The following is a 13672-nucleotide window of genomic DNA, read 5'->3' as shown; positions in this document are numbered from 1 at the left end:
AAACATTCTTCAAATTGTTTCAGCCTCTGAAGAAGGGGGAAAAAGAAAAGAAAAAGAGCAATTTGGAGCTTTTTAAAGAAGAACTGAAACAGTGAGTATTTTATTTATACAGTGGGGCAAAAAAGTATTTAGTCAGCCACCAATTGTGCAAGTTCTCCCACTTAAAAAGATGAGAGAGGCCTGTAATTTTCATCATAGGTATACCTCAACTATGAGAGACAAAATGGGGGGAAAAATCCAGAAAATCACATTGTCTGATTTTTAAAGAAATTATTTGCAAATCATGGTGGAAAATAAGTATTTGGTCAATATCAAAAGTTCATCTCAATACTTTGTTATATATCCTTTGTTGGCAATGAAAGAGGTCAAACGTTTTCTGTAAGTCTTCACAAGGTTTTCACACACTGTTGCTGGTATTTTGGCCCATTCCTCCATGCAGATCTCCTCTAGAGCAGTGATGTTTTGGGGCTGTCGCTGGGCAACACGGACTTTCAACTCCCTCCAAAGGTTTTCCATGGGGTTGAGATCTGGAGACTGGCTAGGCCACTCCAGGACCTTGAAATGCTTCTTACGAAGCCACTCCTTCGTTGCCCGGGCGGTGTGTTTGGGATCATTGTCATGCTGAAAGACCCAGCCACGTTTCATCTTCAATGCCCTTGCTGATGGAAGGAGGTGTTCACTCAAAATCTCACGATACATGGCCCCATTCATTCTTTCCTTTACACGGATCAGTCATCCTGGTCCCTTTGCAGAAAAACAGCCCCAAAGCATGATGTTTCCACCCCCATGCTTCACAGTAGGTATGGTGTTCTTTGGATGCAACTCAGCATTCTCTCTCCGCCAAACACGACGAGTTGAGTTTAGACCAAAACGTTCTACTTTGGTTTCATCTGACCATATGACATTCTCCCAATCCTCTTCTGGATCATCCAAATGCTCTCTAGCAAACTTCAGACAGGCCCGGACATGTACTGGCTTAAGCAGGGGGACACATCTGGCACTGCAGGATTTGAGTCCCTGGCAGCATAGTGTGTTACTGATGGTAGCCTTTGTTACTTTGGTCCCAGCTCTCTGCAGGTCATTCACTAGGTCCCCCGTGTGGTTCTGGGATTTTTGCTCACCATTCTTGTGATCATTTTGACCCCACGGGGTGAGATCTTGCATGGAGCCCCAGATCGAGGGAGATTATCAGTGGTCTTGTATGTCTTCCATTTTCTAATTATTGCTCCCACAGTTGATTTCTTCACACCAAGCTGCTTGCCTATGGCAGATTCAGTCTTCCCAGCCTGGTGCAGGTCTACAATTTTGTTTCTGGTGTCCTTCGACAGCTCTTTGGTCTTGGCCATAGTGGAGTTTGGAGTGTGACTGTTTGAGGTTGTGGACAGGTGTCTTTTATACTGATAACAAGGTCAAACAGGTGCCATTACTACAGGTAACAAGTGGAGGACAGAGGAGCCTCTTAAAGAAGTAGTTACAGGTCTGTGAGAGCCAGACATCTTGCTTGTTTGTAGGTGACCAAATACTTATTTTCCACCATGATTTGCAAATAAATTCTTTAAAAATCAGACAATGTGATTTTCTGGATTTTTTTCCCCATTTTGTCTCTCATAGTTGAGGCATACCTATGATGAAAATTACAGGCCTCTCTCATCTTTTTAAGTGGGAGAACTTGCACAATTGGTGGCTGACTAAATACTTTTTTGCCCCACTGTAGATTAAAATAAATAGGGACAATCAAAATAGTTGCGGAAGTAGATTTCTTGGTGTATGCAAAGGATTTGTTTTATAATAGGTAGGGCATCAGTCATTTGCTTTGAATTGTAAAAACAATCTTGTTTATGAAAATGAAGCAGTTATATTTTGAAATTAGAGGTTTCTATATAAAATTAAAGTTTGCTTGATAAAATGTCATCTATGAACTTTTGAATTCAAATGAGAAAGCATATGAAACAAAAAATAAAATAGAGTATTAAAATAGAAAACACAGTCAAACTAACACAACAAAGATAGTAAAATGAAGCATAAAAACTTTTAAGGAGAGCAAAAATAATAGATCATAATCATATTTAAATCAAATATAACTTAAAGATAAGTAAATTTTAAATTAAGCAACAAATGCTAAGGACTAAGAAGTTCAGAATTAGAATTATGAATGCTGTATAGGAAAAATTTTGGGAGAAGTGGTTGAACTTATAAAAAGAAAACACTAATAACATGATTAGGAGATGATAAAGCTCAGAAATTAAATAATTAATTTAAAACCACCAAGGATTTTCTCAACTAGTATTACTAGTTGAGAAAACAAGTCCCAATTTTTCTGACGTTTTTAGGCCTGGCACTTAGTACTGCCATTAATTACCTTTATAGAACCAGCATGTTCAGACATTTTAATTGGAAACTTGATGCTCACAAGAGGTATTTGGAAAAAAGGTATCAGAGGTGTTTGATCTTCTATAGTCCATTATGGTAAAATTTGATAAAAAAATACAATTCTGTGGATGAAGCAAGCTTTATTTCAATTCCGCTGGTGACTGTAAAGAAATCTAAAACTTTGATCTTCTGGGTCAAATTTCATGTATTCATAATCATTCCAATGTCAGATTTTTGATGCAAAGATGAAAATTAGTTTGGCTTGTTGTTTGGGCATCCAATGTAAATTGTGTCTCCTGCTGTTCAGAAGGCAAGAATGATGTGATTTAGGTTTATTAGGCTTAACCATATCTGGCCTGTAAAAATCCAGTTATGGGTAGTCCTCGCTTAACGTCCATTCATTCAGCAACCATTTGAAGTTACAATGGCGCTGAATGAGGGGGACTTATGATGGGTCCTTGTAGTTGTGGCTGTCGCAGTGTGTCTACAGTCATGTGATTGTGATTCAGGCTCTTGGCAACCAGTTCACAGTTACATTACAGCTTCACATGGTCATGTGATCACCATTTGCAACCTTCACTGCCAGCTTCCGATAAGCAAAGTCAATGGGGAAGCCAGCAGGAGGTTGCAGATAGTGATCATATGATCGCAGGATGTTGCGACCATGCAGGATTCGCCTAACAATGGCAACTGGGACTGCTGCAACTGCCATCGTAGGTGGTGTGGTCACGTGATGTTGTGCCTTATGACCACGTTGCTTGTCCCAATTCTAAGGTCCCGGTCCCAATTACTATCTAAGCAAGGACTACCTACACTAGATAGCAGAAAGAGGGTTAGTTGCTGCCATCTAGTGGTGTACTGATTTTTCCAGCACGTATGTGGCATCCCTATGTTCATTCTGTCATCTTTTTTACCACTTTTTAAAATTCATTTCATGTATTCTTTTAGGGCCAAAATTATGTGCCTCTCCTGCTTGCCTCAAAATCTCTACCATCCTTTTTTTTTGCCAAAAACATCATAACCTGGTGCTAGTTTCCTTGTTTCCTCCTTGTCTTTCTTTTAAATAAGAAGCTTTTTCTTCAGTACCTTTTGCCTCAGCAATATGCAGTGGCATTAATGGGCAAATGCACTTATAGCGAGCCTGATAATGAAAAGCAGAAAGCAGAACACTGAATCATTAGGCAGCAATATGATCAGAAGTTGCTCAAGTCATCTCTACTTGAATACAAAAAAATCAGCTGCAGAGATCTTTCTAATTAGTGGAAGCAAACTCCACTAATTCTGAATATTGGATTGCAAATTTAGTTCCATACTCTTCACAATTTATAGACAAGATTCAAAGATCTTCAAAAAGGCTATCGTTTCCAGAGTACAGAAGTTTTAAGATTTTAAGAAAGTACTTCTGCATCCTATGAGAAATCAAAAGCACTCTTTCTTTCAGCCACCAGATGGTATAAGAAGATTATCTAGCTCTATAGAACTTTCTGTGGTCTCTAAAGAAGTCTTTGGAGCAAGACTCTTGACATATCACTAATTTTCCAAACCTCTCTGGATGCAAGTAGAATTTCCCATAATATTTTTTACTTAGCAAGACCCTCATTCTGAGTTTCCCTCATTTCTTTTTCTCAAGGGCTGTATGCAGAATAAAATAATCATTCTTATTTCAGGAGAGCTTAAAATAAAAAGTGATTATCAAGACTCTCCTAGACAAGACAGGCAGTTTTCTTCCTCTAGTTCATATAATCCTCCCTAAGGCATTCTCAAACTCCAGACACAAGCCTAAGCACTTTCCAGGATTTCAGTATTGCTTCATGGAGGAATCTAACCATTAGTTCCTGGATTCTTCATGAAAATAACTGACAGAGTTTGCATTGCACTGTGTTCAATAGACTGCGCTTATAGGCCCCTTTTCAAATCTTTATGCTGAATGTGCAATGATCTAGTAGGAATCATTGTGTCTCAGTCCAGTTATCCTGTATCTATATAGAATTATAATTCTGTCAGGATAAATAATATTACATCTTAATATTAAAATGCTAACAATTTGATATCTAAGAACAGGGATGGGTAGTATGTGGTTTTCTGGATTTCAACTTAATCTGTCTCAAACTCAGTGTGGAATATACAGCCATCTTAAAATTAAGTCTTTCCTGAAGGAGCTACTGAATACAGTACTAGCATACAGAAAGGAGTACTGAATCTCTAAAGCTTCTTGGAAAGAGTTCATTAATTTTTTTTAATAATAATTTTATTAAATATTAAACAGTTAAAAAGATAAAAACTAATATAAAATAAGAAAAATAAGAATAAAAAGAAAAATAGAAAGTGCAGAAAATAAAAAAAATGGAAAAGAGAGGAAAAAATAAGACTATAGTAAAGAAAAGAAAAGAAATATATAAAGAAATGACTTCCCCCTTCAACACAACAAGTATAAACAATTTTAGTAACTTATCACCTCCTCTTAAAATACAACAAATGATCTCTTCTTCCCATATCTCATCTCTTATCTATAAACAAATCTTTAAAACCTTGTTCAGACCTGGTCAGCAAAAGTCCTTTAAGGGTTACCAGAGATAACATTTTAACCTTGATCATATAAGCCAACTTTAAATTCCTTCCTTTTACTTTTAACTATCTTGATCTTTAATTCCTTCAAAATGTCCTAGAACTTGATTTCTTTTCATTTTTTCTTTGTCCCTTTTCACAAAATTCTTCAAAACTTTAACAAGTCTCTTTTGTAAATCCAATATAAGAAAGTTATCCAGGTCATTCTTTAGATTTGTTATTTCAGTTATTAAGACATCAGCCAGTTCATTTGTATATCCAGTGTAACATCTTTTTCCATATCATTCTTGTAGCCTTTCATTTTTATATCCACTTTCAGATCAGTTTCAGTCTTGTCTGGTAAAACTTGTTCCATAATATCTTTTAAAGACAGTCTATCTATAATGACAGAGTCTTTTAAAATTAACTTCTGGGTCCATTGTTCACAAATATCTTTCAGTACATCTGATGTTAAAGTATTTTGCTCCAGTCTGTATTAGTAAGTCAGATTAAAGTCTTCTTCTCCATTAATTGTAATCTTTAGTTCCTTTTTAAGGATTCAAAACAACAGCATTTTCCCACAGGAAGGTTTTTTACAATTAATTTCAAAATCTTATTTCAAATCCATCTAGACTCTTAGTCTGTTTGTAGTTTTCCAAAATCAATGTTCTAATCACTCTTTTGCTGTTTATTCAAAAATAAAAAAGGAATTTTTTGAGTACTTAACCAGGTATTTAAAACTTCTTATGCTAAGGATTGAAGGAGAGTCACCCAGTGCTGTGAAGAAAACTTGTTCCAAAGGTTCCTTATAACTGAAAAGCAGTTAACAAGCAATTTCCAAAAGTGATTAGAAGAGGAAGTATGTGAAACCTGTATCCATAAAGTTGCTAATCGTGGTTTGGGCAAAGATGTCATTCCCTCGTCTCCCAGAGCTCTAAAGCCGCCAGAGACCACTGTCTTGTGGTCTCCTCGTGAGGAGCAACTGTATGGACAACTTGTGGGTGATCTTCTGGACAAGGTCCTCTCCTTGTCCAGAGAGGAATCCCAAGCAGCCAGTTCATTTGTCAGCTCTTCATTCCGCTGCAGTCATCGGCTCCGTTCTCAGAGTAGACGTCTTCAGTTTGCCATTTGTTCCTTGGAAATCCCGGAAGGGGTTCATTAATTGGAGTAGGAAAAAGAAATAGATTGTACAAGGGCAGTTATATGAGAGTTTTTTAAAAAAAACATTAGGCCTCAAATCTTATATGCTCTAATATCAGGTTTCTCTGTGTTCTTTTGTATTATTCAGACTACTAGGTCTCATCTAGAGATATTTTTATCAGCTCTCTGATACCAGGCCAATCGTGGAATGGCTTTTCTTATTTTGATACCTTCCTTTGGTCTTTTAGAAAGTCATCTTTTAAAGTTCACAGCTTGTACCTTCCTACTCTCAAAATGATATATTTTTTAATAATCTCCTATGCCTAAAAAGGGTAATAAACAATTGTTTTATCAATTAGGAATCATCTGTCTTTCACGAGAGAGTGACATCTAGACCTTAATAGTATTTATGTCTTTCAGCAATCTTGGGAACCTTCTCATTATTTCTTTCTATGCCCACCATCCCCACCACATGTTTTAATGATACTGATGTTTCCATCTTAGCTCCTTGGGACAAGTAATTCCATTGGTAATTCTTTGGGACAAGTAATTCCTTGGGAACAGTAATATCCACACCCAGTGGATAGAAGTCTGCATCACTTTGATTTATGAGTCTTAATACCTGGGCACAGATTTTTTTTAACATGTTATACAACTGTTGTTTCTGTATATTTAGTGGATACTTGGTGACATTTTCAGCTGGTACCATCTTAGGGTTACTCTTAAAACTGTATTTTCTATTTCTACAACTGTCTAACAAGCTAGTTTTCTGCTGCAAGCTGAGCTGTCAGGTTAGATAAGAGAGCAGTACTTTAATCTAAATTACAATATTTTCAGCCTGCCAACTAATAAGCGGAGACATAATTCATATTGGGTATCTCAGATTGAAGGGAAGCTTTTATGGTGAGTAGTAATATTTTGCTTGTTTGAGAGATCTTTACCCATGGCTTAAACCAGGGTCCCCAAACTCTTCAGGTCATCAACCCCTTCATGAAGTTTCAGATTGTTCATCAACCTCCAAACTTTTATTATATGAAAATAATTTAATAAATATTACTTTAATAGTACTATGAATAATAGCAACAACAGCAGCAATAATGGATAGTCCTATCTACCCTTGGGGGTCGATATTGACCGCTTTGGAGAACCCTGCTCTAAATGAATTCTGTCTTACAAAATAAACATGATATATTACATTAAAACTTGGATAGATGTTTTCAAATATTAGAATAAGTTAAATCAAGTTTCCTTTAATTATAATGATAGCCATTACAACTGAAGCCATTTACTACTTTTATAAAATATCTGTTACAGAATTCAAGAAGAGCGTGATGAAAGACATAAAACCAAAGGTAGATTAAGTCGTTTTGAGCCACCTCAGTCAGATTCAGATGGACAACGTCGTTCCAGTAAGTAATCACTGTTGTAATGCAGTATTGTAATTCTACAAAAACTTGAAACTGAACAGACATCCTATCTTTCCTTTAGTGGATGCACCTTCAAGAAGAAACAGATCTTCAGGTGGTAATATAGTTTTATAACTTAATTAAATGCTTAGTTAATTTAAAGTGGATGGATTGGATTACATCTTGCTTTCTTTGTTTTAGTACTAGATGACTATGCTCCAGGTTCACATGATGTTGGAGATCCAAGTACAACAAATTTGTATCTTGGAAACATTAATCCCCAGGTAATAATTCCAGGAGTTAAAAAATGTTCATTCTTATGAACTCTGTATACAGTTTTTTATATCAAGTATGCAAATATTATTGTGCATATTTACCCAAAATTCTTTATATAAATATTTTGGAGAGCAAGGGAATTATGATGCTTATATGCACAGTGTGTGATACTTTGACATGGCTGGGATCTGTTCATCTCCTTTTGGCCACTTTTGACTGCTGCGGATATGCCCTTTCCCCTCTGGTTGCTGGTGTCTTATCTCCATGTCCATTTGGTTGGGCAGAAAGAATGATCAGGTTCCTTGTACATCTGCTGATGTAATGCCTCACTGGAGCGTCACAAAGTGAGAAAGACAGACAGTCAAGCAAGAGAGTCAAACAAATGAGTGAGAAATACAAGCAAGCAGTATTGGGAGAGCAAGTGATAGAACAAGGATAAAATGAAAGAAAACACAAATTACAGATGGAGTGAGTGAGTGATTTTTTTTTGTTTACATTCGTCAGTTCAAAGACAATAAAGATATGATGCACCTTGACTTTATACTCTCACAAGAATCTTCTCCTTACTCTTTCCCTCTAGTAAGAATTTAGATAAAAAGCATCTAATTGTTTTTGAAGGAGAATCACACAATGGAGGAAAATGTTTTGTTCCCTGCCTTCTCTCTTAACTGTTAACTTTAATTTTATGCTTTTCTGCTTTGTCTCCATCATTCCATCTGTGGGTCCATTCCCTATTCGCTTCCATTTCTTACACCCCCTTCAGCACCAGCTCCTCTTCCTGGCTCTGTTTTCTGTAGTATGGCAGGAATATATAATGTACGCCTGATATCTCTCCTGAGCCTGGAGGCACATTTATCTTGTCAGAAATTAAACAAGACGAGTGTGCTGCAAAGCAACAGCCTCTAGCAACATGTTGATTTGCAGCAAAACCTTTTGGCCTGACATCGGTCCCTCCATGAGCATCCTGCTTTGCTAATTCCCCATTTGATAAATGGGCATTTTTGACTGTTTTCTATGGCATCTGTGTTGTGGAGGGTGCTTACTTCATGCTCTCAAAATTTTTAAATGTGTCCCTGGGCCCTGAAAAGGTTATCTACCCCAGCTGCATAGGGTCACCAACTTTCCTTTTGTTATCTTTCTTCCCCCAAAGACTAAACAATGATTTAAAAAACAGCCAAAATAAGAAACTGTCATGTTCTAAAGCAAAGCACTACTCTCTAGCTTCAGGTTCATTTGCAGAAATTCATTTGGTTATAATAGAGATCCCAACAAGATTATAGAGAACACTTGGATTGATGGGGCTAGTTCATTGTACAGTTGTGTGTGCGCGTGTGTGTGACTGGCCCTGTTTATTATAGTAGCCATTTTTGAAGTAGGCAGCTTTTCCAATTGCATGTAAAAATTTGTAAAAATTGAGACTCCAACCCCAAAGTTATTTAGCACTGTTGGATTATGAACCATGCTTTTAATGAGAACAAATCATTAGGGTATATCTGGATCTTGTGATGTCTTTTATCACAACACCATTCTTTTAACAAGTCTTTCAATTTCTTTCCTGTTGTAACTATAGAATATAGGAAATGCAATTCCATTTGAGAAATACCCCATTCTGTTTTATATCTCTAGATGAATGAAGAGATGTTATGCCAAGAATTTGGACGTTTTGGACCTTTGGCAAGTGTGAAAATTATGTGGCCAAGGACTGATGAAGAAAGAGCAAGAGAAAGGAATTGTGGATTTGTTGCCTTCATGAACAGGAGAGATGCTGAACGTGCACTAAAGAATTTAAATGGTACTAAAGAATTGAAATTAATTTCAGTATATATCATTTCAGGAAGAACATTAAGAGAAGCAGTATGTTTCAGTGAAAATCATTGCATGGGGAAGGTTTACTTACTCATCTATCTGTGCTTTGTTATGAAAATCTTAACAAAAGATTTTCATAACAAAAGTATGTCTTCCTTATCTTTTAAGAAAGTAGTAGGTGCCAGATAACTTAATCTACCAGATTGCCTCCATGTTTATATAACTGGGTTTTTCCCCAGAGGAATTTATTTGATGTTTAGTTTGTGGTTTTTGAAAAAAGAAAATGCCAGTTTGGATTTAGCTCTAATAGTAATAGCTGAAATGCTTGAAATCCAGTTATTGTAATCGTGCAAATGTATGCATGTCCACAAAGTCTTATGTCCATTTTTAAATTTGATAAAATACTTGGATGTGAGAACTGATCTTTGGAGGTCGCAGGGCTTAGTTATTACAGTATCCTTGGTCAGATATCTTTAAAAACTGAGACTAAATTTAATGCAGAGAGTTTGTTTCTGTTGCATGATACATATGGTAGATGACCAGTGAGCTTCCATATGAGCACCGATATTCATTGAAATGCTGATCATGTAATTTCTAAATCAGTACAACTCTTTCATTCCCCAGGCAAGATGATCATGTCTTTTGAAATGAAACTAGGCTGGGGCAAAGCCGTTCCTATTCCTCCTCATCCTATATACATTCCTCCTTCAATGATGGAACATACCCTTCCACCACCTCCTTCGGGTCTGCCGTTTAATGCTCAGCCCAGAGAGAGATTGAAGAACCCTAATGCTCCAATGTTGCCACCACCTAAAAACAAAGAAGATTTTGAGAAGGTAAAAAGTTACCCAGGGCCATACATCTTATATATGATAATATTTGCAGCCGTGTGATAGAATTGCAGTATTCAGTTCTCAGTTTAACTGAATTGTTCCCTGCCTTAGTTTAAGGAGCCTTGGCATGTTTGGGCTACATAATTGGGCTTTGTTTTTAATTGCACTTTTAAATCTGGCCACCATGTGTTTTCCCCCTCCACACTCCCTGGTTTTTTTCTCCTCTGTCCCCCTTTTGTTAGCTGCCAGATTTGCAGTATCTAAATTAATCTTTTTAAAGGCTACATTTAAATTCAGGCAGATTGATTAATTAGGATGAGCTCACATGTTTCTATGTAAAAAGCTATTTCAGACATTGAATCAGTAGTTGAGAATAACTATCAGGATATTTAAAAGGATTTTTTTAACAGACTAGTAAATGGTAAGTAACTCTTAAACACAAGTGATATCACATTGTTTTAATACTTTCATGAAGTTTCTTAGGTTTGAAAGAGTTGAGAACTAATGGCCAGTACAAATATAGTAGCTCCTGGTTCAAACAGGCTGCAGGATTGCTTACTTTTTTTTCTCTTGTTGCCTTGCTCAGGCAAGCTTTTGGTTTTGGACTGCAAAATTCTAGTGCTGGCTTTAACATAGTTAAGTGTTGCTTGGGCAGTGACAGTAATTGTGGTGAAAACTTCTCAGGGACTGCTCTCCTATGCATTCTCTAAATCCTAGGTTCCTAGCAGGATTAGAAACCTGGTAAGCAAGAACCTTGGTTAGCCTAAACTGTTGCCGCTCTCAGTGTGATGCTTAACTGTGATTAAAACCAGTAGGGCTATCGGATCCTTTGAAAAAGCTACTTTGGAACACATGGGAACTGTATGAAGCCCCTCTTTCCAAATAATCAAAGAGCCATACATTTTTCCGGACTTGTGCAACTCTTTTGTAAGCAGCTCCCATCTGTTTTCTGGCTCTGCATACACTGCTTTAATGATTCAAAAAGAGGTGATTTGTATGGATTCCCACATATTCCAAAGCACTGCTTTCAAAAGATTTAAACAGCCCTCAAAACCAATAATGAAGGTTGGGAGAATTCAGTCTCCAGAATGGAGGGGATGGAAAGTTAGAGCATTTAATTCCATAGCCTGATCACATAAACATGGTGGAACCACCACAAATATTAGCTTGCATAGGACCAAAATAGTAAATAGAAAATATGATTCCATTTTCTATATTTGCCTTCATCTGGCAAGCCCCTTCATATGCATGTGGTGGGTTTGTCTGTGTACAGTGAGGCTTTTGATTTTTTAAGTAGCTTTTCTATGCGGTATGGGGAAGTTGTTTCACAAACTGAAGATGTTGTGAACAGCAATTGATGCAGTAAAAGGAAAACTGCTGTTTAGAAAAGTGAAAGCCTTACTATACGCTTGGATATTTGTGCCTAATCCTATGGGCTGTAACCAGTATAGTATCTATTCAGTGCATTGATGTGCATTCTGTTTGAATGTACTTTGAAATTTGTGAACCTTTTGTGGTTCACCACACACAGTAATTTGCTATGTAATTGCATAGTCTATAACTTTGCAGCAGTGATTGCCTGCAAGACATGTGATAGATGTGTAGTATTTTCAATGCATATGTATTTTTTGCTTGTTACTTGTTAACAATACTCACATATTCTATGTTTATTATCTGATGTGACTTCATATACAGACTCTGTCGCAAGCCATAGTCAAAGTGGTTATCCCAACAGAAAGGTACATGTTTTTCTTTATTATTACTGATCTAAATATAGCAAATATCCCATTTGGAATTTTATAGAAATTGTGATGTTGAGGAAAAGCTTAGGTTTGACTGAGCAATGGTTGCTTTATAGGTATGAGTGAGAATGTTGAGGTTTACTATCTATATTAAGCTGGTTTTCACTAGTATTTCAGTTCAGGTATAAGCTTAAATGGAATGAAGTTGGAATTATTTTAGCAGGTGGATACAAAGGAAGTCCAGTATTTCAGAACTTTGTGCCTTCCAGATGTTTTAGATTTAGATGTTTTAGTAGTTTCGTTGTCCCTGGATAGCATGCAGGACCATATTGCTGGGGGTGGCCAGTAGTAATACAGCAGATCTAGAGCTGTCATGTTGTGAAAAGATGGACTGATACATGTCAGTAAAAATCAGAGTGATTTTAGGCTTGCTAATGATCAAAGGGTATTGTTACAGGCACATTTATCCCACAAACATGGGGATATTGAATAGATTTTAATTATATAAACATCCAGAATTACAGTAATTTCATCTTTTGTTATGGGGTTTCATGGAGGATTTTGATCTTGGATCGTTGGTTGACTTGTATGATTGAGGTTTGGATGAAAGGTTGTCTTTTCCTTAATCTTTTGAAGGCTTTAGCATAGTACTTCATAATTACATTATCTTTCTTAAATTAGGAGGTGAGAGTACTAGGAGTATCTAAGTATAGCAGTATAATTTTCATAATTGGTATAATTTAGTATATTGTAATTCAGGGCCAAAGCAGTACAGTATGTGTTAGACAAATCCTTGCTCAGCCAAGCATAAAGCTCTTCTGAAACATAGCAACACAAACACTTGTTTAAAATAAATGAGCACCAAAGATTTCCAAATTCTCTTTGACATTGGCCTTGGTGAACAACACCAGCTGAACTGTCTGCGGCAGCGGGGGACCAGGAAAACATCATGGGATGGATTGGGAAAGTATACAGTTTTTGACCAGACATTGGTACGATCAGCTCCAATTAATGTGGTTTTATTATAACTGAAAGACTTCTTTTTGTTGGCCAAATTGATGTTTTACAAACTATTATCCTTTTGTCTTACATTGTTTTTTATCATAAACATTCATAATAGTTGTAACCAGGCTGTAAGATTTGAAGACAGAAGTGCAAGCATCTTTTCCATGATGCTTTTTTTTTCTTTTAAAGAGGAGATAACAATTTTCAGTGCTGAAGAATTCTAGCTATGTGATATGACTTATGAGAGCCAGGAGAATGTGTTTGCAAATGTTTACTTAATTTTTGTTGTTGTTTAGCATTGAAAACATTATCATAACTTTTTACAAAAAAGGAATGTTCTAGTTTTGCTCACTGCAGCATTTTAAGAGTCCAAGGATAGAAAGTATTCCTCTCTATATCAATAAGTATATTTGAGAATGTGGTGAAACCTCTATTTAGAAAACGTCAGATGCAGTGGATGAGAATTCCTGTTGTATTAAATCATTTTATGTCATTGGTGTAACAGTGTCATTATACAAATGATGTAAAATGATGCAAATGATAATGATTT

At 36.4% G+C, this 13672-nt stretch overlaps 1 protein-coding gene across 2 annotated transcripts in view; it reads left to right on the top strand.

Moving 5' to 3' along the window:
* The window catches only part of U2SURP (U2 snRNP associated SURP domain containing), a 64355-nt gene that overhangs the window by 32976 nt on the left and 17707 nt on the right, over positions 1-13672 (top strand). The window contains exons 7-13 of one of the 2 annotated variants that reach the window (XM_007440091.4): positions 24-91; positions 7369-7463; positions 7543-7575; positions 7662-7744; positions 9363-9528; positions 10167-10378; positions 12071-12114. In XM_007440091.4, the coding sequence (XP_007440153.1) occupies positions 24-91; positions 7369-7463; positions 7543-7575; positions 7662-7744; positions 9363-9528; positions 10167-10378; positions 12071-12114 (701 nt within the window). Of the gene's footprint in view, positions 1-23; positions 92-7368; positions 7464-7542; positions 7576-7661; positions 7745-9362; positions 9529-10166; positions 10379-12070; positions 12115-13672 lie in introns of those variants that run through there. The other variant, XM_088131958.1, reaches the window with a different exon arrangement.

This window comes from Python bivittatus, unplaced genomic scaffold (assembly GCF_059951505.1).
Source record: "Python bivittatus isolate LINGU-HERP-01145 unplaced genomic scaffold, Pbiv_v1 ctg000980_np1212, whole genome shotgun sequence".
NCBI lineage: Eukaryota > Metazoa > Chordata > Lepidosauria > Squamata > Pythonidae > Python > Python bivittatus.
The sequence above is the reverse complement of the archived record's forward strand: the minus strand, read 5'-3'. Positions and strand labels throughout refer to the sequence as shown.